At 41.4% G+C, this 25,826-nt stretch overlaps 1 protein-coding gene across 1 annotated transcript in view; it reads right to left on the reverse strand.

The window, feature by feature from the left end:
* Window positions 1-25,826, reverse strand: part of FES (FES proto-oncogene, tyrosine kinase) — a 235,336-nt gene that overhangs the window by 141,612 nt on the left and 67,898 nt on the right. The window contains exons 3-4 of the mRNA XM_073618513.1: window positions 12,776-12,949; window positions 7,150-7,246 (exon numbers count right to left, since the gene is read on the reverse strand). Of these exons, the coding sequence (XP_073474614.1) occupies window positions 7,150-7,246; window positions 12,776-12,949 (271 nt within the window). The remainder of the gene's footprint in view (window positions 1-7,149; window positions 7,247-12,775; window positions 12,950-25,826) is intronic.

A 25,826-nucleotide genomic window follows, 5' to 3' on the forward strand; every position in this document is an offset into this window, starting at 1 on the left:
AACGCACACGATTTAGACATGATTTTATTGCGATTTTGCCACAATTTTACAGCCATTTTACTGTGCTCATGGTGTGTTTTTCATAGGTCATGTGATTCAAAAACCTCATCAAAAATGTAACACGGGTGCGTTATTGATGCATTCTTGCTGCATTTCCAATGCATTTCAACGGGCAGGTGCATTTTTTTTTTTAACTGACCAAAAATGCAGCAAGCAAGACTTTTAACACCACAAGAGAAGCACAACAGACCAACCAGACTAAGACTGGCCATACACTATACAATTTTCTTATTCAATTTCCTTTAGATTTACCTTAAACTATGTAGTGCAAGGGCCTGCCTGATAAAATACAAGTTGAAAGGGTTTAGGTTTGACCTCATATTATATGGTTTTGGTAAATCTAAAGGAAAGTTGAACAAGTAAATTGTATAGTGTATGGCCAGCCTTAGTGGAGGGAGATTTCTGCAGCATATTTGGTAAGTACAGAATTACAGTATATATAAAATAATATGCAAAATAGTTGGAGGGAAGCTTCAGAAAAGCAAAGATATTTTTATTACAAATTATGTGAGCAGACTGCAGTTCCTCTTTACGTTAACGACACCCCAAAATCATTTTGCAAAACGCAGTGTGATTTGCAGAATCAGATTGAATGGGTGTGAACACCTATGCGATCTAATTCTGGGGCGGCAAAAAAAAAGGGTCCTGCATGATTTTGGTGTGGATGCTTTGCGATTTGAGCCATACAGAATAAATGGCTCAAAACGCACTGCTGCAGAATTGCATGTAATTTGAACAGCAAAGAGGTGCGTGTCCTGTCCAAATCGCATGCGATTGTCGCACCCTGTCAGTATGAACCGGGTCTGACCCCCTACTGCTAAGAGGGAGGGTTTGCCTGCTATAACCAAATGCGTAAGAAATTGCTGGTAAATGAGCCGAGTTACTTGAAATCTTGGAGCTTTCTGCATACAAACCATCATCCCCAGCGCTCCCATGATTACAAAGCAACTACATTTTAATTGAATTTATGAAGCTTTAGCAAATCAGAAGGCTAAATATTGACACAGGTAATAATCTAGTATAGAGCTAAAAATTAGAATTAATCATAACGGTAAATAAAAAAAAAATAGCTTAACCAATTGCTTTTACCTATCTATTTAGAGAAAGCAGATTTTTACTGTAAATTATAAATATATACCGATCAGCCATAACTAGGACCACCCACCTAATATTGAGCAGGTCCCTCTTCTGCTGCCAAAACAGCCCTGACCCATCCAGGCATGGTATGCTGTTGTATCTGGCATCAAGCTGTATTGCTATAATACTATGTAGTTGGCAGACAGGTCGAGGACCTACGAGCGCTGTCCAAGGGTCTGTTCACACCAGGTATGGTAGGATCAGAGCTGGGACAAGGGGAGGGCAGGAAGGGCAGAGAATGGACAAAGGGCAAGGGGAACAAGGGGAAAGAGAATGGACAAAGGGCAGTAAACCAATGCTACGGCATGCATTAACGGTCTGAGAGAGGGTGCAAATCCACATCCTTGCCCTGGGTGCTAGACAAATTTGTCCTGATACTGGGTAGGACAGTGCTGGGTGGCTATTCCATCAGTAAAAGATCCTTTAACCACTTCAGCCCCGGAAGAACTTACCCCCTTCCTGACCAGAGCACTTTTTGCGATACGGCACTGCGTCGCTCTAACTGACAATTGCACGGACGTGCGATGTCGCACCCAAGCAAAATTGACATCCTTTTTTTCCCACAAATAGAGCTTTCTTTTGGTGGTATTTGATCACCTCTGCGGTTTTTATTTTTTTGCGCTATAAAAAAAAGAGCGTCAATTTTGAAAAAAAAGCAATATTTTTTACATTTTGCTATAATAAATATCCCCAATATAAAAAAATTATATTTTTTTCTCAGTTTAGGCCAATATGTATTCTTCTACATATTTTTGGTAAAAAAAATGGCAATAAGCGTACATTGATTGGTTTGCGCAAAAGTTATCGCGTCTACAAAATAGGGGATAGATTTATAGCATTTTTATTATTAATTTTTTTTTATCAGTAATGGCGGAAATCTGCGATTTTTATCATGACTGCAACATTATGGCAGACACATCGGACACTTTTGACACCATTTTGGGACCATTGTCATTTATACAGCGATCAGTGCTATAAAAATGCACTGATTACTGTGTAAATGACACTGGCAGTGAAGGGGTTAAACACTAGGGGGCGATCAAGGGGTTAAGTGTGTCCTAGGGAGATGTTCTAACTGTGGGAGGGATGGGCTACCTAGGACATGACAGCGATCACTGACAGGAAGCAGTAGATCCCTGTCACATCACTAGGCAGAACAGGGAAATGCCTTGTTTACGCGGGCCCCCAGTGGAGATCGCGGGCACGGTCACGGAACACACAGCGGCATGCGCATGCCCACAATGCCGTATCTTACCTGTACGCCCATTTGCCCAGGTGTGCCATTGTGCCGACATATATCGTCGTGCGCTGGCTGGCTAGTGGTTAAAGTTTTACATGTTTGGCATCTATTTACTCAGCATAACATTTTATATTTTACCAAAAACTTGAGTTATGTATTGTGGTTTTTTTTCTGTCATTTTATTCTATAGGGGTCTCTGCTAAAAAAATATATATAATGTTTGGGGGTTCTAAGTAATTTTCTAGCAAAAAATGCTGATATTTTACTGCAAAAGTGTCACTACAAAAACTGCCAGAAAAGAACGGTAAGCCAGAGAAACAGTGATCAGTCAGTGATCGCTGTCATGCCCTAGGTGAGCAGCTAATCAGCCACTTGGATTGCTTTTATGAGAAAGAGAATCGCCGGCTGAAAAAAAAATGCTTAGCAGGATCAAAAGATCTCCATCGTCAGAATGGTGATCTGCCTTGTTTACATAGGAAGATCGTCATTCTGCCTCTCCCAGGAACGATCGTGGGTGGCCGGCAGACATCGAGTCCACCGGACCCACTGATTGGCATCCCCTGTGTCCAGTCAGCGGGTGACCACAACTATGCGCCCCCCAGTGGCTATTGCACGAAATGACGTACCGGTAGGTGATTTCACGCAATAGAGCAGACCTGTCACAGTAAATATGGTAGGCGGTCAGCAAGTGGTTAAAGTGTTACTAAGCCCACAACAGTAAAATCCATCTGTTTATGCAGTAAAGAATGCTTGTTATACTCACTATGGAAGCTAAGGGGTTAATCCTCCGCAATGTGCAAAAAGGCTGTCTGATCCTCCCCTTCTTACACTGTCCCCAATCCATCCTCTGATAGAACAGAGCCTTGGGGGCACCCTGCACATGCTCAGTTTGGTGTGAAGTGCTAGAGGTTTTTTTTTTTTTTGGGGAGGGTGCATGTGATTGGCGCAGGAACAATAAGCACTGTCCACACGGAGGGTCAGGGGTCATGCAGCCTCACAGGACAGTCAAAAAACTCCTCCTACAAGCTTTAACCAGTGCTCGACCAGACGATGATAGAAACCACAAGACTGCTACATAATGCTGATGAGAAAAGGTATTTAGCAGATTATATTTACTAAAATAATTGCATTTCCATGTTCTGTGTACTGTGGGAGACCAGATATAGCGAATGCAGGGTCCTCAGTTTAGTAACACTTTAGGGTAAAATACTTACCTGAGTCCTGTATCAATCCAGCACTGTGCTTGTCTGTAGGTCTTCTCTCCCCACTTTCAAAAGCGTGGGTGAGAGCAGTGGGAGAGATTGGCTCCTGCTGCTGTCAGTAAAATCCTGTAAGCAGAGAACGGGAGGCAGGGCTTGAACTGCACCACGTGTGTCTTTGGACGCACATAGTGCAGCTCAGAAGTCAGCCCAAATGTGTGCCACCAGCCACCATAGGAAGTGGCCTCCTTTGGTGGCTCACGGAGAAAAGGAGGAGCTGGTGGGGGACCCCAGAAGAGGAAGTTTGGCGCCACTCTGTGCAATACTCTTGCACAGAGTTGGTAAATATAACATCTTTTTTTATTTCAGTAAAAAAAATAGGTTTAACCTTACAACTGCTTTAACAGTTTGCCGACTGAATACTGAAATATATACAGTGGCAAGGCGGCTCTTCTGCGCAGGATCATGTACCTAGTACGTGATCCTGAACTTCCGGGTCTGGAGCACGCATATGCGCCGCCGGCGACCCACTCCTGCTGGGATTAGACACAGCGGGAGCTGATCTGCGGGTACCGCAGACTTGATGTCCACCGACACCCGTCGATCATTAGTCAGTGAGCCAGAACGGTGATCTGCATATGTAAATCTCAGTAGGTAGGGCAGGAATATGGATCAATGCCTTCCCCTAGTAAAAGCACCTCCCCCACAGTGAGAAAACACATGGTTAGGCACACAGTTAACCCTTTGATTGCCCCTGATGTTAAACCTTTCCCAGCCAGTGTGATTAGTACAGTGACAGTGCATATTTTTAGCATTGATCACTGTATTAGCGTCACTGGCCCCAAAAAGAGTCAAAAGTGTCAGTTAGTGTCTAATTTGTCCGCCGCAATACCGCAGTCACTGATTGCCGCCATTACTAGTAAAAAATACAAAATAAACAGAAATTCCATAAATATATCCCATAGTTTGTAGACGTTATAACTTTTGCGCAAACCAATCAATATACATTTATTTGGATTTTTTTTTACCAAAAACATGTAGCAGAATATATATGGACCTAAATTGTTGAAGAAATTCGATTTTTTTACACTTTTCTACTGGATGTGTTTTTTTCTCAAAAATGTTGGTCTTTTTATGTTTATAGCGCAAAAAAGAAAAACCGCAGAGGTGATCAAATACCACCGAAAGAAAACTCTATTTGTAGGAAAAAAAGGACATACATTTTATTTAGGTACAGCTTCTCACGCCCACACAATTGTCAGTTAAAATAACGCAGTGCCGTATCGCAAAAAATGGCCTGGTCATGAAGGGGGGGTAAATCTTCCAGGGGTCAAGTGGTTAAATAAAATGACAAACACTTTGGCGGGTAAGCCAGTTCAAATACATGGGTTTCAACCATGTATTTATCTACTGGCCTGGATTTCAACACTAATAATTAAATAAGAAATGCTTGTGACATTAAGTTCTATAGCATACAAAAGCTATATAAAACCTGGTATAAAAATATGCCATATGGAGATTATCACACAGGATATGAGAACTGTGAGAAGGCAATAAAGGAAAATCACAGGTTAGGAGAGTTCAAATGGAATATGGCGAGGAAGCTGAAGAAAAAAATACGAAAGAATTCTACAGTTTTGGGCATCTGCACATAATGGAAAACATAAAAATAGTATGAGAGATAAAAGAAAAAAATGGATTTGGAAAAAATCCACCGACTGATATAATATAAATATTTCAAGCTGTCATTTTTGGTGTCCGTGACAATGTCCCCTGTACTGTACACTTTGAAATGTTTTTGTTGTTTTAAAGGGGAACTAACACTTTCAAATGACATTGACTATTTTTATTCCTTGCTGTTAGCCGTAGTAAATATATAGGATGGTATAGTATATTTAATTTTTTTTTACATTTCTTCAGTTGCTTCCTGGTTTCTTGCCTAGGCCAAAATGATATCATACATGTCATGAGTCCACATGGACATTCTTTTTTCTCTTCTCATGTGGGGGAGGGGTTTTCTCACCTAAGCACACCCTCCTGTCTGCATGCTTGACCTAAGGGCAGATGGATTCCAGGAAGTAGATGCTACATGAATCATCTGCCCTTACTCAAGATGGCTCCAGCTAGAAATGCAAGTGGGGTGTTTTTCAAAATGAATTCTCAAGAAAATAAACCATGGAGGCATGGATGGATGGGGGAGTTTGTTTTAAATATTACAAATTAATTATATAGCATTTTCAGTTTGTGGTGCTCAGATACAGTTTAGATTCACTGTAACTAGGTATTAGTGCCTTTATATTTGGTGTTGTCTGTTTGCCTTGTAATGATGGTCTCATGTGTTGTGGCTGAAGTTTGTAATGTCATGGCTGATTCACTCCCCTATGTCAATGTATTCATTTACCTAGCTTGTCCATGTTTGCTATAGGGACAGGCAACTTCTTGTTTCGGGTCATACAGCATCCAATCCAAGCCTTGCCATTTCCTCTATGTTGTGTCACAAATGTGGGAGTGCCAATCTGATAAAGGACTGCATGGTTATCTCTCTGTTACCGTAATTGCTCTGCCTGTTTGTGTTTGTGTCAGACGTAATTACTCTTTAGCTCTCACCTGCAGAGCACTAGACTAAAGACCCAGGACTGTGGGATACAGTGGAACCTTGGATTACGAGCATAATCCGTTTCAGGACTATGCTCGTAATCCAAAGTACTCGCATATCAAAGCGAGTTTTCCCATTGAAGTCAATGGAAACAAAAATAATTTGTTCCGCATTGACTTCAATGGGATGCAATACCACATGTGGCCAGAGGCGGCGGGGCACCGGAGAGCCTCGGAAATGGCCGAAAAGGCCCGAGGACACTTCAGCTGACCTTGGCAAACCTCGGAAAGACTTCCTACCCGAGATTTGCCGAGGTCAGCCATGCTGTCCTCGGGCCTTTCCGTGAATTTCCGAACGGCACCGATCGGCTGCGATCGATGACGTTTGGCTCTGCTTGGTTCTGGCGCCCCCCCCCCCCACCTCAGGCCAAAAGCGGTACTGCACACCGCTTTGACCTGAATCATGTTCGTTTGCGAAACAACACTTGCAAACCGAGTTATGATTTTTAAAAATACAGTGCTCGTATTGCGGAAACGCTCCTTAACCACGTTACTCGCAATCCGAGGTTCCACAGTATATCGTTTTTTCACAGGAAGTGTCAGTTCTTAGACTACAGACAGGGCTCATGTAGTAACCTTTGCAATGGCATGACGTATGCCTTATGTCTAAACACAAACAGAAACTATTGACACTGGAATGTGAAAATTTACTCTACTATAGCCTGTGTATGGGGCAACAAATGACACCATGAAACTACACGATCAATACACATCATATGTAGGTGAAAAACTCAAGGTGCAGGTGAGAAGATTTATAACGTCTTTAAATAAGTCAATCCTAAATTTGCTACTGGGAGAAAATGATTAAATGAGAGACTTAAACAAAAAAGCAATGTTTCCAAAATGCAATTTACTCACCTTTACTTGCATCTAGGTACTTTCTTTTGGCTTGTAACGTATCTTTTACTTTAGTGCGGTATTGAGCCTTCAGATTTTCTATCTCCTGTTGTGTTGTCTAATGTGTAACAATAAAACAAGTTTTTACATATATACAGAAAATATTTTGTCTACCTAAGTACCTAAATCCCTAAGCCAAAGTCATCAGAGAACACCATGGGCTCAATGCATAAGTAAAATTACTGACACACTGTAAAAATAACATAAAATTATGCAATGTCACATTTTAGATTTGTTAGGTCCAAAAATGTATGGAGTCTGTCCAGGACTACCGAGAACTACCTACCCTATACAGTAATGCCTCGGATTGCGAGTAACGGGGTTTAAAAATCCTGACTCAGTTTGCGAGCGTTGGATTCAAGCCTCTGGGGTGTGCAGTACCGCATTTGGCCAGAGGTACGGGGGTGCCGGTGACACTTGGAGACACTCGGAAACACTCTGTTCCCTGGTAAGTCTGAGCCTCTCTGAGTGCATCCGAGTGGCTCAGATCGGTCTCCGAGTGTTCCCGAATGTCTCTGCCCCCCAACCTCTGGCCACATGCGGTACTGCAATAGCAGTCACTGTGGAACGAATTATCGAGTTTCCATTGATTCCTATGGGGAAACTCGCTTTGAAATACAAGTGCTTTGGATTACAAGCATTCTTCTGGAACAAATTATGCTCGTAATCCAAGGTACCACTGTATTATTTGAAGCACAGCCTACTGTATATTGAGAATATATATAAGTGCGCTAATAAATAACTTCCTATTAAAATAGTATTAAGCATATAATATACCGTGACAATAAAAATATGTGTGACAATAAAATATGTAATAAGTGATCCACAATCAAATTAGAGCTTAAAATAAAAATCAAAGCTTAAATTAAAAATTCATAGCTGCCTTCATAATAAACCTCTAGGACAAATTCAGACAAAAAATAACCAGTAAAAAATGATGTGTCTCAATCCTTTTACATAGCAACAAATGTTCTCTGTATGTTCAGAGGAAAAACTTCCATCATAAACGCTATTGTCAATTGCTTCAATCAAACAATTTAGATGGGGCTGTAGGTCTCTGCCCTGTAATTACTGAGGCTTATAGATGATGAATTTACAATCCTCCCATTTCGTTGTTATGTGATACAAAGACAAAAGAAAGAAAGAAATATATCATTGCGCAGTGAAGCTACTATTTAAAAGGTCATCTGCATCCGCAGCATATTCACTCACGTTACTGGCAAGATAAACAGCACTTGTGAAACAATCAGGATCGGTTTCGTTTTTCCTTCCTCTCACCGCTGACAATGTGTCTCAGATGACATCACTGGTTCCTCCCGACGCGTTGCGTCACATGTCACGTGACTTTATAATGCACAAAGCAAATATATATATGAAAGATTTGTAACCCTGTTCAGCCAGTCTTATCATCCAGGTACCCCTGCCAGACCACATAGCCTAGTTGCTGACTGCCAGTGAAATTAAACCCCAAAACAAAAAAATATATTGCCACTTATTAATTCTTAGATGTAGCGCCTGCATTAGTTTTCATTTTTCCTTTATTTTCACCTGGAGATGCTGCCAGTGTGTTTGGTATTTTTCAAACCAGTGGTCAGCTTTTATTCTTTTATGTAAAACCTTTATCCCAAAAGGGAAGAAATTGTTGTTGTAACTGCCTTAGGTCTGGTTCACACCCATGCTTTTTTTAGCGTGTTTTCAGTTCTGCAGACACACACTACAGTCCATTTAACATGGTTTCCTATCGATGTAGTACACAACTATGCATTTTAAAGAAAGGGCCTTGGATTTTTTCTGGTTTTTGGTTCCATAGACTTCAATGGATGAAAAGCATGTATTGAAATACGCAAAATCCACCTGCAATATGCAAACTGCAACCTGCATAGGTGTGAATAAGGCCCAAGACCCCTTTGACACGGAGGAGTTTTTCAGGCGCTAAAGGGCTAAAGATAGCGCCTTTAAAGCATCTGAAAAACACCTCCCCTGCCACCCCAAGCCCGAGTTAGAAAAAGTTCTGCAAGCAGCATCTTTGGGGTGGTGGAGGAGCGGTGTATACACCGCTCCTCCACTGCCCCTGCCCATTGAAATGAATGGGCAGCGCTGCCGAAGCACCTAAAAAGCGCTTCGGCAGTGGCGATACACAGGTGCTATTAACCCTTTCTTCTTCAGCTGCCAGCGGGGGTTAAAACCGCCTGGCTAGCAGCGGAAAAGCTCCGCTAAAACTACGGTGAAGCACCGCAAAGACTAACAACAGTTTACCACTAGCGCGGCCGCGCTGTTACTGTAAAAGGGTTTTAAAAGATCAAATAAGAAAGAGGGCACTCACATAGCCACATCCGTAAGTTAGAGGGAGACAAAAAGGAAGGGATACTTGTTAAGTATCCCTAGGTCGGACTTTCAAGTCATAAGAAACAATAACGAAGTATAGAAAAATAACAATGTTTATTGAGAAACTACAATACATGAACAGAGCATTCAAAAGTTAAAAATCATATATAATAATGATACAGAGTATACAGTGAGCCCTTGTGCGTCAATAGTGACGCACAAGGGCTCTCTGTATACTCTGTATCATTATATATGATTTTTAACTTTTGAATGCTCTATTCATGTATCTCAAGGTGTCTCCACTGGCCCTTTATCCAGAGTGGAGAAACCCTAAGTCGGGAAGCATGTTAACTGGCTGGATCACCAGGTGAAAAAAAAAACCTTAGAACAAAGCTGTTGCAGCAGTCCCCCCACACCACTTACACAGCCAACATCTTCCCCAGAGTTTCTTCCGGGTTCATGGGCTCCGGTGCTGTGATTGGCGGGAGCCACAATGACGTCATTCCTGCACATGTGCGTGGGATCCGCCGTTCACGGCACGGGGCTCAGAAGGGCCGGCACCCATGGGCCGTTCGTTCAGAGCACATGCACCGGTGATGTCACCGGTGTGTAAATATCTCCTAAACTGTACAGGTTTAGGAGATATTTTCTCTACCTATAGGTAAGACTCATTACAGGCTTACCAATAGGCACATGTCAGCAGAGGGAGTTTACTTCCTCTTTAAGGATTGGCAAGCTGCAATATATACAATTTTAGTTTTTGGGTTTAATATCACTTAAGGTGGTTTAAAGGCAGAAGGTTTTTTTGTATCCTTATACATTCTATGCATTACGAAAAAAAACCTGTGTGCAGCAGGCCCCCGAATATTTACCTAAGCCCCATCTCAATCCAGCGATGTCCACAAGTGCCTCAGCCGTCCGGGACTCTCCTTCCTGATTGGCTGAGGCAGTCAATCAAACTCAGTTAGCCAATCAGGAGAGAGAGGGGGGCAGGGCCGAACTGCTGCTCCATGTCTGAATGGATGCATGGAGCTGCAGCTCATCTCGGGAGCCCCCATAGCAAGCTCCTTGCTGTGGGGGCACTTGGCAGGGGAGAGGGGCCAGGAGAGCCAGCGAGAGAGCCGAGAAGAGGAGGTTCTGGGCTGCCCTGTGCAAAACCATTTCACAGAGCAGGTAAGTATAACATGTTTGTTATTTTAATAGAAAAAAAAAAGACTTTACAATCACTTTCAAACCAATTCAGGTTGGTCAAAGACCCATCCCCAATTTAGATAGTGAAGGAACACAAGGACATGAATGCTGTCATTCCTGTGCTCTTCTCTGTAAGTATGGCTACAATGTTGAACTTGACAAATCAGTATGAGTGCTACTGAGTATGGGATTGAATTAAAATGAAACGAGAATTCAGATATCTATGCCAACTACATTTCAAATATACAAGGGTGAGTCAATAATTATCAACAGTAGATACTTTTGATAATGCACTTTTCAATGCACTTGTTCCAGCCTTCCACAAGCTTGTATATGCCCTCGGAAAAAAAAGATTTTTGCTTTGTCTCTCAGCCACAGGTAGCTTGAAGCTGGTGGGCCCCGACGCAAAAGCTGACCTACCTACTAACACCCACCGCTTCCACCGCCTGCCAAGATACTCCCACCGCGCGCCAAGATACTCCAAGTGGCTAAAGAGTTTATTCAAATGTTTATTTACATAATGAAAGGGTAATTCATAAGATTTTGGAGAAACTGTCCACATTTTGACATACCTCTCCAAATCTTTTGAATACCCTGGGTAGGCCTTTGAAACCTTTGAAAAGCGGAGATCAACCTGAAGAACATGTAAGAGACCAAAGATCATCAGAGTTTGGCATCTTTTTTTTTTTTTTTTCAAGAAACTAACTAGTAAGGCCTAACTAAATACTATGATAAAACAAAGGTCACTGTAAAAATATAAATTTTGCCTACCTAAAAGTAGTCAGTCATAAGAGCAGTGGACAGTGTGTGGACATGTCAGTAGGGCAGTGAACATGTCAGTAGGGCAGAGGTTGGTGTCAGCAGGGCAGTAGACGGTGTCAGTCGTTTTTGTTTTGTTTTGATTTTTGTTATTTTATTTTTTTATTATTTTTTTACTATTTTATTTTAATTTAGTAGAGGAGGGGAAGCCAGGAAAAACCCACAGATAGCGTGTCCAGGAGCAGCAGCGTTTTTTTGCAGAGGCGCATCATTGACATGTTCGTTTCGTTCCGAATAACTATTTGGACAAATTTTTGGTTATTCGGAGATTCGGATATGTCCAAATACCTGAACACAGTGTACACAAAGTTACCGGAATGCTCCAAATAACGAAGCAAAATTTGTCTGAATTTCTGAAATTCTAATCTAATTATACATCAAATTCCAATCGAATTTGAACTGTAAAAATATTTCTGAAATCAAAGACTGTTTGTGTTATTAGAGTACCATTTTGAAATAATGCTGTTTTTGTTAAGCCAAAAGGTGATTTAAAGAGTCATTGTAATCATTTGATGAAGATTTTTCTTTTGTTTGTTCACTTTGCTGCATTCGAACCGAAAAAATATATAAATTTTTTCGATTCGACCGTCTCAAAATTTATAGATTCAAAGGTTTCTAATCTAAAAAAAAAAAAAAGAGAAGACATAAAACAAAATACAAATTTCCAAATACAAATCCCGAATACGAATTGAATGAAACAACCAAATTTAATTAAATTAAATAATTCATTAACGAATCGAAACAAAACTAAACGCATTTTTTCGTCATGCACCTGAGCGTTAATTAATTTAAATGGCCAGAATAAATTATTATTCTGGCCAAAGAAATGAATCAATTTCCAAGCACTTGATGCACCTAAAAGCATCTAGACGTGTTTACGCGCCTCAGGCGTTTTTTCTGCCAAAACGCTGCTGTCAGGAGGAAAGGCATTTAGAAGAGCTGGGCAAATGCCCTGTGTGCATGGAGCTTAAAGACTATTATAGCAAGTGTGAATAATTAAAGACTCACTTTCATATATTAATGAATACATACAGTAAGTGAGTTCCATTTTTTTTTTTTGTTATAGGTGCCTGGATTTCAGCTTTAAGACTGATGGAATGCAGCTTGTTATTTTCTAGATGGGAACAGAGATGGTGCCAGCATAATATGCCTCGTACCACACTTCTAATCATTCAGTGGAAAGTCAAGACTGCCATAAAACAATAATAATGACTGCAGTGAATCAACTTTCCAAGCACATGAAATTCATCACCTTCACATAATCCTGGTTGAGAAGTTGCCACTGTTCTCCATATGACTTTTTCAGCTGCTGTTTTTCCCGAATGAGGTCAGAGAGCTTCTTCAAAGGTCCGGAATTCAAAGTGTCTGAATGATTCCGTAACATGTGACTCAGGTTGTCTGTCTGAGTGACCATCGTGGACCAGGTCTAGGAAAGAGAAAAAGAGGAAAAGCTGAGAAAATGAAGAAGTGGAACTGAATGTATCATTAGCAATTTGGTTTCATTATATATGGAAGGCAGATAAAGGGGAGTTCCAAACAGAATTAAAATTGTCAGCAAATGGGCCCAATAGTAGGTAATGTCTATATTTTGTCAATGAACTAAATACATAAATTGATACACATAGTAACTACATAATAACGGTCATATTATGCAGTCATGAGAGTGAATTATTATGAAAGAGGAGCTCCAGCCCCCCCCCCCCCCCCCCAAAAAAAAATTAATGTCAGCATCTACAAATACTGTACACTTACCTGTCCAGGGGAATCAGGGATGTCCTCACCCAAGCCAATTCTTCAATTGGCTTTGGGTGCAGGCGCTGGCATCTCAAGTAAGGGTAACAGGCCTTCTACTGCGCATGAGCGCCTTGTGAATGGTCCTGTAGTCTTCTGGGACCTGTGATGTGTCCCAGAAAGGGGAAGGAGGGGGTCGAACTTCTGGCTCAGATCAGTGAAAAACCAGGTACCCGCTGCTTTCCTCCCTCCCCTCCAAAAAGTGCCAAACGTGGCAGTGGAGGGAGGGAGACTGCAAGCAAGCGGAATTTCCCCTTTTGCTTGAAGTTCTGCTTTAAATGCCAGATTTTGTTATTAATGTCATATGAAAAAAATTAAAATAAATGAAAGCTCTGGCTGTAGTACTCGCTTTCAATCCAGAGTTGTCCCCTGTAGTACCTTTCATTCACTCTTCAGTATTCTGGGTTGAATGGTACCCAGTGTCTTTGGATAAGAATTCCAGGTATGGATATATTCTACACAGCTATATATTAGTCCAGCTTGGACCAATGTAACTATACATATAACATACCTGTCCAATGCCCCTGGAAATCAGGAGGTAGCCTTCAAGTGCACAATGGTGCACTTGAAGGCTACATGGGCCCACAGGAGTCACTGAGGTGCGCAGAAGTGTGCTGGAGATACAGGAGTGCATATTTCCCAACTTTCTGAGATGGGAAGCAGGGTCACCTATTAGCAAAAGTATGTAGGCATAGGACACATAGATAATAAGCTGGACTGGAGCAAGAACATTGAGGTGCTCTATAGGAAGGGCCAGAGCTGCCTCTACTTTTTTGGGGAAACTGAGGTCCTTTAACATCTGCCGGATGATAATGAAGATGTTTTATGAGTCTGTGGTGGCCAGCCCTCTCCTGTATGCAGTGGCATGCTGGGGAAGCAGGCTTAGGGTGTCCGACACCAATAGACTCAACAAACTGATTCACAAGGCCAATGATGTTGTTGTAAAAGATTTAAAAAATTTCAATCCAACAGTGTTGGAGAAGAGAATGTTGTTTAAGTTACGTTTAATCTTGGACAACTCCCACCCACTCCACAATACGCTGGTCAGTCTGCGGAGTACCATCAGTGACAGATTGTTACACACACAATGCACCACAGAGCGAAACAGGACATCATTCTTCTCTGTGAGGGCTGGAGGTGAAGATTTAATTCTGGTTTATGATCAGAATTTTGTGTTGTTTTTATAGGATGCTGGTATTGTGTTGGTTATTATTTGGGGTGGTGTTAGAGAAAGTGGTGTATTATTTGCACTTGGTGGTTTGATTGTGTGTTATTTATTCTATATTGTATTTTAATTGTATGGATGTTTTATTTGTAATGTAGTTTTAATGTGTTTATTTAGTGCTAATGGCTGTTATTGGTAACTGTGTTGTGTTTTTGTATCTGGTTCAGTTTATTGTTGTGATCTTATTGTCTTTGTTAAGTCTGTCTGTGTCACAACAATTTCCCTTTGGGATTAATAGAATATTCTGTATTCTCTATTAAAGAATTGTACAAAAAAAAGATTGGTTGAACTCACAAGTGCTTTTTACCACTGCTATTCCTTTATATTCATTTTTGAAATTTACAAATACAGAAATTTAGAAATTGGATGAAAGTTTTAGCATTGTAAAACACTTTTTAATAGATAAGTCATGCATTTTATATACAACTATATAAATCAGACCAAAATGAGGGACAAATGAGGAGGAAAGAGGGACGGGGGGACTTTTTTTCGAATGAGGGACAGTCCCTCAAAATTGGGGACAGCTGGGAGCTATGGGAGTGTGCTGGAGGCATCAAAGTGCATGAGGTGTACTTGGAGCCTTCCGAGCCAAGGAGGCTGCTTGGGTCCACAGGAGTCATGGATGTGCACAGAAGCTTCCTTGAGGCACAGGGGGATGCTGAATGCATCAGGATACATGTGGATGCACTTTGAGACATGGAGGTGTACAGGGGGGTATTGGAAACACCGGGGTGCACTTGGAGACAAAGAGGGACACAGGGCACAATGGGAGACACACTAAAAGGCATAGGGATCACAGGACTCAGGAGGCACAGAGGAGCATGAAATTTAAGAGGCATGTAGGACACTAGAGGTCTCTTAAAAGGCTGTACCGCCAGGCCTCCTGGGAAACCTGAAGTCCTGATAACCTTGCGATGGGGAAGACCAACAGAAAAGTGGCAGTGGAAGGTGTTGGGGTACATAAAGGATATTTTCCCAACAGGGTTGCTCTACCTGTAACGATCATGGAGATTTCCTTGGTTCATTCTTGTTACAATAATCTTCTTTACAGTACAGCAAATTATTCATTTTGGATATTCATATTTCAGTTAATATATAGTAGACTTGCAGAAAGATAATGTCTGTTTCCAGCAGTCGCGGCCCGTAATGCAGGGCGCAGGGATGCCAGCCCCTAATCCATGTGTCTGGCCCCCTATTCTACATGCGGGGCACTGGACGCATGGATTCCAATGGGGTTTTTTTTTTTTTTTTTTTTTTAGAAGCATGTGATTACAGCCAGAGGCTCTAATAGGCTTTAAAAAAGGGTGGGCTTGGGGCGCAGAGCACTGCACCCCGAGCCCATCCAGTTGTGTGACAATAGCGAATTAATATTCGCTATTGTCTTCCTGATTCTCCTCCCGGCCAATCAGGAAGCATGTCCTAAAACCCGTCACCCGCTTGGCTGAGAGGAGAAGCGATCCTATTGACCGCCCAGGAGGAGGAGGAGACGCAGGGGAAGCTGCCATGAAGCACCAGGAGGAGGAGACGCCACCTGGAAGCGCAGCCCGTGACCTAGAGAGGATAAGTGTAGGGCTGGTGACTGACCGGGGGGTGCCTGGGACCCGACTGACTGGAGAGGGGGTCCGCGGGTGGATCGTTTGCCACTCCACCCCCCAGAAATATACCACCAGCAGCCTCTGGTTTCCAGTATCTTAAAGATATCTGTAATAAGGACATGTTGGACTATATCTTGTGAGAATTGTTAACAATGATATTTACAAATAGCAGATTTTGACATCCAAAGTCTTAACACTGAAAAAAAAAAATCGCTAATTTAAAAACATATTTTTTTTCAAGATGGAGGATATTTTATTCCCTAAGATTACATTTTCTAAACTCTTCGAAGATAGATTAATAAATACGTGTTAAATGTGGATACAGAGATCATTTTTATGGGCTCAAGTTTATTGTTGTAGTTTTTGTCCTTTGCAAAACATAGAGGTTTTCCAGAGAATCATTGACTTAAAAATTTCACAAAAGGCACCTCTATAGTGCACTTACCTCCATTCCCCTAGTCAACAGACAAGCGGTGCTTTTCCAGGTGGATTGTTACAAGAAAAGGACTTGACTACTGCCCAGGTTGGGCCAGGAGTGTAATCTAGCTTTTGCCCTTTTGGGGTCTCTACAGTCCTCCCATTTGCAGTAAAAATAGTAAGGAATGGTGGTGTTTGGAAGTCAAAGGCAAGAACTAAAGAGTTTAGTTAGTGTTTTGAAAAGGAGGTTAATGTGATACTAAACAAAGAAGTGTTCATTGCAATAGTTCATTCACATAGGTCATATATATCATGCCACTGTATTTTTTAATTTTTTTTTTTAATCCCCTAAGTACCTTATTGCTGCAGCACTGTAATGTGGTCACGTGATTTTTCCCTGTTCTTTGGCATCTGCAGGGAAAGATCCTTGGGAGGGGCTTCTATTACTCCGCAGACGTACTCTCTCTACAGTGTACATCTGTGTCTGGTCAGCCCTGATTGGTGCTGTGCCAGTCACATTACAAAAAAAAAAAAGCACTTTAAGAGGAATTCATATTAGAATATACATATGAAAAAACTATTTTACAGTTCCCAATAAATCTTTATTGAACATAAATATGTATTTTTTGTGCAATAGTATGGTGTGGGTTGCATACCTCCCAACATTTTGAGATAGGAATGAGGGACACCTACTGGCAAAAGTATGCAGGTATAGGACACACCCCATGCCACTACCTCTTAAAGGAGAATTACATAAAAAAAAGATTAGTTACATCCACAAGGGCTTTTTTTTACCACTACTATTCCTTTATATTGGCTTTTAAAATCTACAAATGCAGCAATTTAGAATTTGGATGGAAGGTTTAGCACTGGGAAACACTGTTTGAAAGATAAATAGTGTATTTTATGTACAACTATATAGATCAGACCAAAATTAGGGAAAAATGAGGAAGAAAGAGGGACAGAGGGACATTTCCCCAAGTCAGGGACTGTCGCTCGAAATCAGGGACAGTTGGGAGCTATGGGGTTGAGTCAAAGATGACTGGAACTAGCTTTCATTTTGTTCAGATAGTATCTGCATCCAAGGCTCTGTTTTTTACTTTACAGGTTATTAGCAATTACATTAGATATATTTTCTTACTGTTTTTGTGAGTTTCTTAGTAAATTTAATCAATCAGCATACTATAGCTCGTTCACATAGTGTTTAGTAGTAAGAGGACATAGAGGAGAAGGGAGGAAGGGGAGTGTCATTTACCACTGTGCGACTCTATAGTCATGTGGGGTGCACAGATAAGACAAAGGAGGAAATGAAAAGCATAGAAGGAAAAGAAATATGAGCATGCTCAGTAGAGGACACCAGTTGGTCTACACAATCTCAGCCTGCAGTGGGGACAAAGAGAAGATGGGAGGAACAGATAAAGGAAGGATCAACCAGTTATATTTCACTCTACACAGAATGAATGCTTTAGTGGCTTTTTGACTAATGAGTATGCTCACTCTATAATGACAGTTTTTCATAGTCTGGGTTTAATGACAATTTAAGCCCACATGAAAACTGGAATACGCTTCTGAGAGAACACCCTAAAAAAGGGAGCAAAGAGGCCCGAACCTTATCAGTACAAAGAACATTAAACCATGTATAATGTATTGTTAAAGACAATGCTTATATTAAAGTGATTGTAAACGATCGCCTTGTAAAACAACCCATTCAGTTTAAAATAAAAATGAAAGGAAAAACATTTTTGGATAGATATAAAAAACATTATAAATACCTTTTGCCCCTTTTTTGTAAGTGATCATATTCCCTCTGTTCTCAGCTGCATAAGAGCTGTGGGGAGGAGAAGCAGCAGCACACTGAGCTTCCCAGTGAATGGCTTGGCCGTGGGGGCGTGTCAGAACAAGTCTGATCATTGGAGAAGAGCAGGCTGAGTTCACAGCATAGCTAAAGAACTGTGTTCTGCTTAGTGTGGTCAGTTTTTAATAGAAAAGCAAGTGGACTAGCAGGAACATCAGGGATTTCACATAAAGCAAGCAATACAAGGAGAACAGGAGACTTTCTCAAACAGGTACATGGTACAGCAGGCACATATCAGGAATGTGAAATGTTGGGGTAACAAACGCTTTAATTGTTATGATGCATAGTTGCATAATAAAAAAAAAAGTTCCATTCAGAAGCAGAGTCTCATTCTTTCTGTGGTATGAATGGTGGCCTATACCTGGGGAAGCAATAAGTAAATGTAAGTACTGGCTTGACCATGGTGGTCGGGAGAAGGAAGGTTGGCCCACCAAGCAATGATGACAGGTCTCCTGCCTGGGCCATGTGTCTTGAAACCCATGACCCTAGTTTGTTATGGCTCATTGTGTGGGGCTTCCCCTGGCAGACCCAACCTGCAAACCACCAGGGCTCATGACAACATTGTTGTGTAGTGATAGCCCTGGACATGGGAACTGAGGATTAAAACGTCCTCATTTGAGAAAAAGAGCTCTGCTGAGAGGAAATGGCCCCAACACTGGCAGGACTATAGTTCTATATTGTACTCACTGGCCACCAACATTCCTGTCTGACCATTTTTCTGTATTGCATAGCTCCCAACTGTCCCTGATTTCGAGGGACTGTCCCTGATTTGGAGCTATGTCCCTCTGTCCCTCATTCCTCCTCATTTGTCCTTCATTTTGGTCTGATCTATATAGTTGTACATAAATTGCACTATCTATCAAAAAGTGTTTTCCAGCGCTAAACCTTTCATCTGATTTCTAAATTGCTGCATTTGTAAATTCCAAAAGCCAATATAAAGGAATAGTAGTGGTAAAAAAAAGGACTTGTGGGTTTAACCAATCTTGTTTTTTGTACAATTCTCCTTTAGGGGGGCTTGGCAAGGGGTGTGTCCTATGCCTGCATACTTTTGCTGATAGGTGTCCCTCATTCCCATCTCAAAAAGTTGGGAGGTATTGTACACTTGTTTTCTGTATATGGTACAGTTGTTTGTAGTTACTTATGTTGGGATTGTATTCACTGCTTTGGCTAAGACCGGCGCATGAGCACTGTGCTTTTCAGGCTGGACCGCACTGCACACCGGGCGCTGTGTTGTAACGCAGTGGCTGATGTCATCATACCATAAAGTTACAGGTAAGTCCGTGTCACTCGGGTCCAGGTACAGGGTGGGTCATCAATGGAGCAGGGGACCCAAACAATCCACTGCTCTGGAGGTAGCGCTACACAGTGAAAACACATTTGCCAGACATTCTGATGTATCTGAACATCCTTATCCTATCATTATCTCACCTATAAAAATAAAATAAAATAGCCGTATGCTGCAGCTACTCAGCACTACACATGACCCCAAATGCTGCTCTGAGTCAGCATTCTGATAGTGGAACAAACTCTGTAAGTTGTCATTGAATAGTTTGCTTTCTCTGACTTCATTATTGTGAGTAAAATGTTGGTCATGTAATGAAATATGGGCTTGTGTGTTCTTTAAGCCAAAACTAATTGTTAGCCACAGTCCAGCCCTGGTTAGATCACTCCCATTGCTGGCTCAATTCCCTGCCATAAATCAGATCAACATAATTCCTCTTCCTGGTCTTCACCACAATATTGTTCAGTAAAAACAAGCTAGAATGCATTCACAGTCACATGCCAACTTCAGTTTCAAAAGTTCCTTCTGCAAAAACCAAACCTTTCTCTTTTCATGCTTTAGGCTGGGTTCGCACCATTGTGAATTGGATCGCTGCATCCAATTCGCAAAAGAGGAGATTTTGACCGGCTTTCTATGGAGCCGGTAGACATATCTCCACAGCGGGTCTGGTGCGACTTGCACAAAATTGCTGTGCTTCTTTTGGTCCTTTTCAGGTCTGAATTTAGTCAAAAATTCAGGCTGAAATCGGACCTGAAACATAGAACCAGGACGCAGCGGACCCCTGCTGTGAGCCGCATGCGTCTCATATGTGAACCCAGCCTTAAACTCATGCCAACACTTCACTTGGTCCACCACTCTACTGCTGCTTTGCTGTGACCACTTCTTAGTGCTCCCAGGCGAGTTGCTTCCTGGACTTCTGTTAACTAATACAGTATATTCTAGTACTTGGACCTGGAATTTGTGCTTTCTGTTGTTTTCTGTTGTCGCATCACGATGGACCTTCCCACAGCTTAGGAAGCTGCCATCTAAAGCCTCGTACACATGATCGAACTTTCCGCCAACAAAACCGTGGAATTTTGTCCAAAGGGTGTTGGCTCAAACTTGTCTTGCATACATACGGTCACACAAATGTTGGCCAACAATTACGAACGTAGTGACGTACTAGACGTACTACGTGGTTTTTCAGCTCTTTAGTGACACCATTTGGGCTCCTTCTGCTAATTTCGTGTTAGTAGAAGTTTGGTGAGTGTTGATTCACACTTTTCTTTTCACGTTTTTCATTTTGTGCTTTTCAGTTCGTTTCTGAACGCCCGTTCGTCAACCAGACATGTTGCGGAATTGAAGGAGATGTGAGGTGTTATTTATTATTGGCCTTAGAGTTATTACTTTGACAAAAAATAAACACTGCTGTGCGCTGATGTGATCATCTATCGCTATAATGACAAAAAAACCCTGTTCTTGCACACAGGCTTACATGAATGTGCTTAAACTTCAATAAATGAGTAAAGATTGAAAAATCTTTTAAATGTGCATGCATAAATTGCTGTGCAAAATACAATATTGAATGTTCAAAAATAAAGTCCAAAATGCAAACAATGGAAATGAAATGCAAAATGCCAACGATAAAAATAAAAATGTTGGGCCCTCCACACCGTGTACACCAGGTGCTCAAAATATGGAAAAAAGGTGCTCCTTGGTGAAAAAAGGTTGGGCTCTTACCGGAACTAGTGGATCTCTATTATAGAGATCATAGACAGCTAAGCTTGCAATCAATGACTGAGGTGTTGATATCTCAGACAGCATGTCTCCATGGCATCACGGGAATACGATCCATACATCCAGATAACATGCATAAAGTAGGGAGAAGCCTCATAGTGTAAATCAGCCAAGTGGTTTTATTAAAAGGATAAAAGTTACACTTACATGGAGGCTAAGAAATCAAACATGAACAAAAACGAACTAGACGCGGTGTCACCCGTCCAGCTAGTCGCGATGACGAGCTTCCATTTTCAGCCTGTCAGTTTAAAATGAATGTAAATGCTTTTTTTTAATTAAAATAAAAACGATGTAATATTTACCTGCTCTGTGCAATGGTATTGCACAATACAAAACAAAGTACAGCGCTTATCATGATCAAGTGAAAAAAGATGAACATACAGTATAGTGATTATAAATGATGAAAAAAGTCCTTAAAAACCCCAAAACTAATAAACATAATATTGTATATGTAAATTGGAGGAGTTTGGTGGGACTTTAAAAGAGGCACATATCAACATGTGCCTCCATCTCTAAATTAGGTAAAAGGAGTTTTGGGACTTTGAATGAGGCAATTGACAGACAGCTAAATATGATGTATAAAAAAACTTGACATTTATTGTCATAGAAATGTCATATAGAATTTGACAGTAAATACATATGTAAAAGCCATTTCATATAATATATATATATACACATGGATAGAATGCAGTTCATAGACGTAAACTGATATACCAGCACATTGCAGTTACCGATAGGTACAATATATAAAAAACGCCATTTAAGAAAATTAGTAAATTAGCAAAAAAAAAAAAGTTTTACACACACACATATACAATAAGCAGAGCATGATCCCCCTCCCTTCACAGACTGGGCCGCTGTGCAGTATTCCAACATGAGAACGACCCCAAACACACCTCCAAAACGACCACTGCCTTGCTAAAGAAGCTGAGGGTAAAGGTGATGGACTGGCCAAGCATGTCTCCAGACCTAAACCCTATTGAGCATCTGTGGGGATTCTCAAATGGAAGGTGGAGGAGCGCAAGGTCTCTAAAATCCACCAGCTCCATGAGGACTCCAGTGGCAACCTGTGAAGCTCTGGTGAACTCCATGCCCAAAAGGGGAAAAGGAAGTGCTGTAAAATAATGGTGGCCACACAAAATATTGACACTTTGGGCCCAATTTGGACATTTTCACTTAGGGGTGTACTATATATATATATATATATATATATACACACACACACATACATAGATATATATATCTATATACATATATAGATATATATCTATATCTATAGATATATATCTATAGATTTTTTTTTTTTTTTTCTACTTTACTACATTTTCTCAAATGAAGTTTGCAAGTACCGTATGCTGAAAAACAGCCCCACACCATGATGCTCCCACCTCCAAATGTTGCTGTTGGTATGGGGATGTTTTTGGGGTGATGTGCAGTGCCATTTTACCTCCAAACGTGGTGCGTATTTTGGTATCCAAAGAGTTACATTTTGGTCTCATATGACTATACTCTCCCAGGCAACATTTAGACAGGCTTGCAATAAACTTTAAACAAGCTTCAACATGCTTTTTCTTCAGCAATGGAGTCTTGCGTGGTGAGCGTGCCTACAGGCCATAACAAATGAGTGCATTACTTGTTCTTTGAAACAATTGTACCTGCTAATTCCAGGTCTTTCTGAAGCCTCCACAAGTGGTCCTTTGCTCTTGGACAACTCTTCTGATAATTCTTTTCACTCCTTTGTCAGAATCCTGCAAGGAGCACCTGGTCGTGGCCGGTTTATGGTGAAATGGTGTTATTTCCAATTCCAGATTATGGCCCCAACAGTGCTCACTGGAACATTCAGAGGTTTAGAAGTCTTTCTGTAACCAATGCCATTGGTATGTTTTGAAACAATAAGGTTGCGAAGGTCTTGAGAGAGCGCTTTGCTTTTACCCATCATGAGATGTTTCTTGTGTGACACCTTGGTAGTGAGACACCTTTTTATAGGCCATCAGTTGAGCCTGAACCAGCTGATATTAATTTTCACTGACAAGGGGCAGGATTGCTTTCTAATGACTGATAGATTTCAGCTGGTGTCTTGGTTTTACATGCCTTCTACTAATTTGCTCAAATGGAGTTTTTTATATATTGTACATACATATTGGTAATTGCAATGTGCTGGGATATCAGTTTACATCTATATGAACTGCATTGTATCCATGTGTATATATATGAAATGGCTTTTACATGTGTATTTACTGTCAAATGCTATATGACTTTTCTATGACAATAAATGTGTCAAGTTTTTTTATACATCATATTTAGCTGTCTGTCAATTGCCTCATTCAAAGTCCCAAACTCTCCTTGATTGATGATTTCAATATACAAACACCGTACTGGTGACCCCACAATAGGGAGAAAACTTTTTCGCAGAAGGGAGTATAGCAAGACTCGTGGCCACTCATTAAAATTAGAAGAAAAGAGGTTTAACCTTAAACTACGTAGAGAGTTCTTTACTGTAAGAGCGGCAAGGATGTGGAATTCCCTTCCACAGGCGGTGGTCTCAGCGGGGAGCATCAATAGTTTCAAGAAACTATTAGGTAAGCACCTGAATGACCGCAACATACAGGGATATACAATGTAATACTGACATATAATCACACACATAGGTTGGACTTGATGGATTTGTGTCTTTTTTCAACCTACTATGTAACTATGAAGGTAAAAGTGACTACTTACCAAAAGTTGTTAGCTTTCAAATGAACGAAAAGCCAAAATGCGCTTTAGGGAATATATCCCAGACTTAATATATCCCACACAGATCCACACTGGTTATAATGGCCTCAGATAACCTTGGCTACCTTGACTCCACTCACAGTATCAGGGGGCATATATAATATAAATGTTGAAAAAAGGAGGGGTGTGGAGGCGCCAACTGTGGTAGCTAGTTTATGCAAAAATAAAAGTTAGTGTAACAATTACACTTACTGGTTCGCAGGGTGTTTCTTTGAGATGGAAAGTGTCCTGGGATGTGCTGCAAAGCCTGTACTATCCCTGCATTATCCCCAACACCAGCCTGGACGTTTGCCGTGCATCAGTGATGTCATTTCCTCTTCCGCGCTCCAGAGTGGTCAGCGTGGAGCTTTCCATGCACTGGATGCAGCGGATCAGCCTGTGTACAGACTCCACACCCAGACGCCTGAAGGAATGAAATCCGAGCCGGAAACAAGATAACAGCACATCCCAGGACACTTTCCATCTCAAAGAAACACCTCCACCCTGCGAACCAGTAAGTGTAATTGTTACACTAACTTTTATTTTTGCATAAACAAGCTACCACAGTTGGCGCCTCCACACCCCTCCTTTTTCAACATTGATTATCAACAGAGGTAATGGACACCCTCTGAGGATGGCTGCCTCTTCATTCTAGAATTTACCTGCCTTATTTTAATGTGTTATTATAGCTACCATTGTACTATTTACTTTAGACATCACATATTGCGGAGCGCCGGAAAACCCCCCCTTTTTTTGTTTCTCTGCTGATATATAATATAAAAACTCATATTGTAGTATGTAATAATGAAGATTTATTAACAACACACTGATTACACTCACATTTCTGAAAAGAAAAGCATGCATTTTTGTATACAATAGCTGCAGCTAAACCAAAAGACTTTGCAACAAAGTCCTTCTGGCCGGTGACCGCTGTACGCGGTGACGTCACATGGTATTGCACAGAGCGATCCCTGCCCCCTTCTGGACTCCCCCACCGGTGCTCTCTGTGCCTTCTTTTTCCAACTGTTGCAAAAGGGGGCACCTGTATGCGCACACTCCCCAGCCAGGCTGTGTGCATCCATTGACACACACAGCGCGGCTCAGCCACGCCCCCCACTCCCTCCCCACAGGATGTGATTGATAGCATCAGAGGCCTATGGCTGCTGCCCGTGTCTCCTGTTACATCAAGAAGAGGAGTGGTGCTGGCGCTGGATCAGTGAGAGGAGTCAGGTAAGTGTTTAGGGAAAGAGGGAGGGGAACGGGTAAAGTTCACTTTTTCACTTGTACCTAAAGGTAAGCCTGTAATCAGACTTACCTGTAGGTACAGTGACTATCTCTTAAATGTGCACCGTTTAGGTGATATTCACATTTGTAGCAGCTGGCAATGTCACCTGTGCATGCGTACTAAGTGTGCTGTCCATTCAGAGTGCTATACCGCAATCGTAACTCCCATGAACATGCACAGGAGTGACGTCATCGTGGCCCGGCCATTTCAAGTGGCGGAAGTGCACGAACCGGGAAGGAAGACCAGGTGAAGATGGAAGCCTTGTCAGCGGTGACAGCACACCACTGGAGAGATACGCTTTACAGCTAATGTGCTGGTATGTG

This window comes from Aquarana catesbeiana, linkage group LG03, assembly GCF_042186555.1.
Source record: "Aquarana catesbeiana isolate 2022-GZ linkage group LG03, ASM4218655v1, whole genome shotgun sequence".
Taxonomy (NCBI): Eukaryota; Metazoa; Chordata; class Amphibia; order Anura; family Ranidae; genus Aquarana; species Aquarana catesbeiana.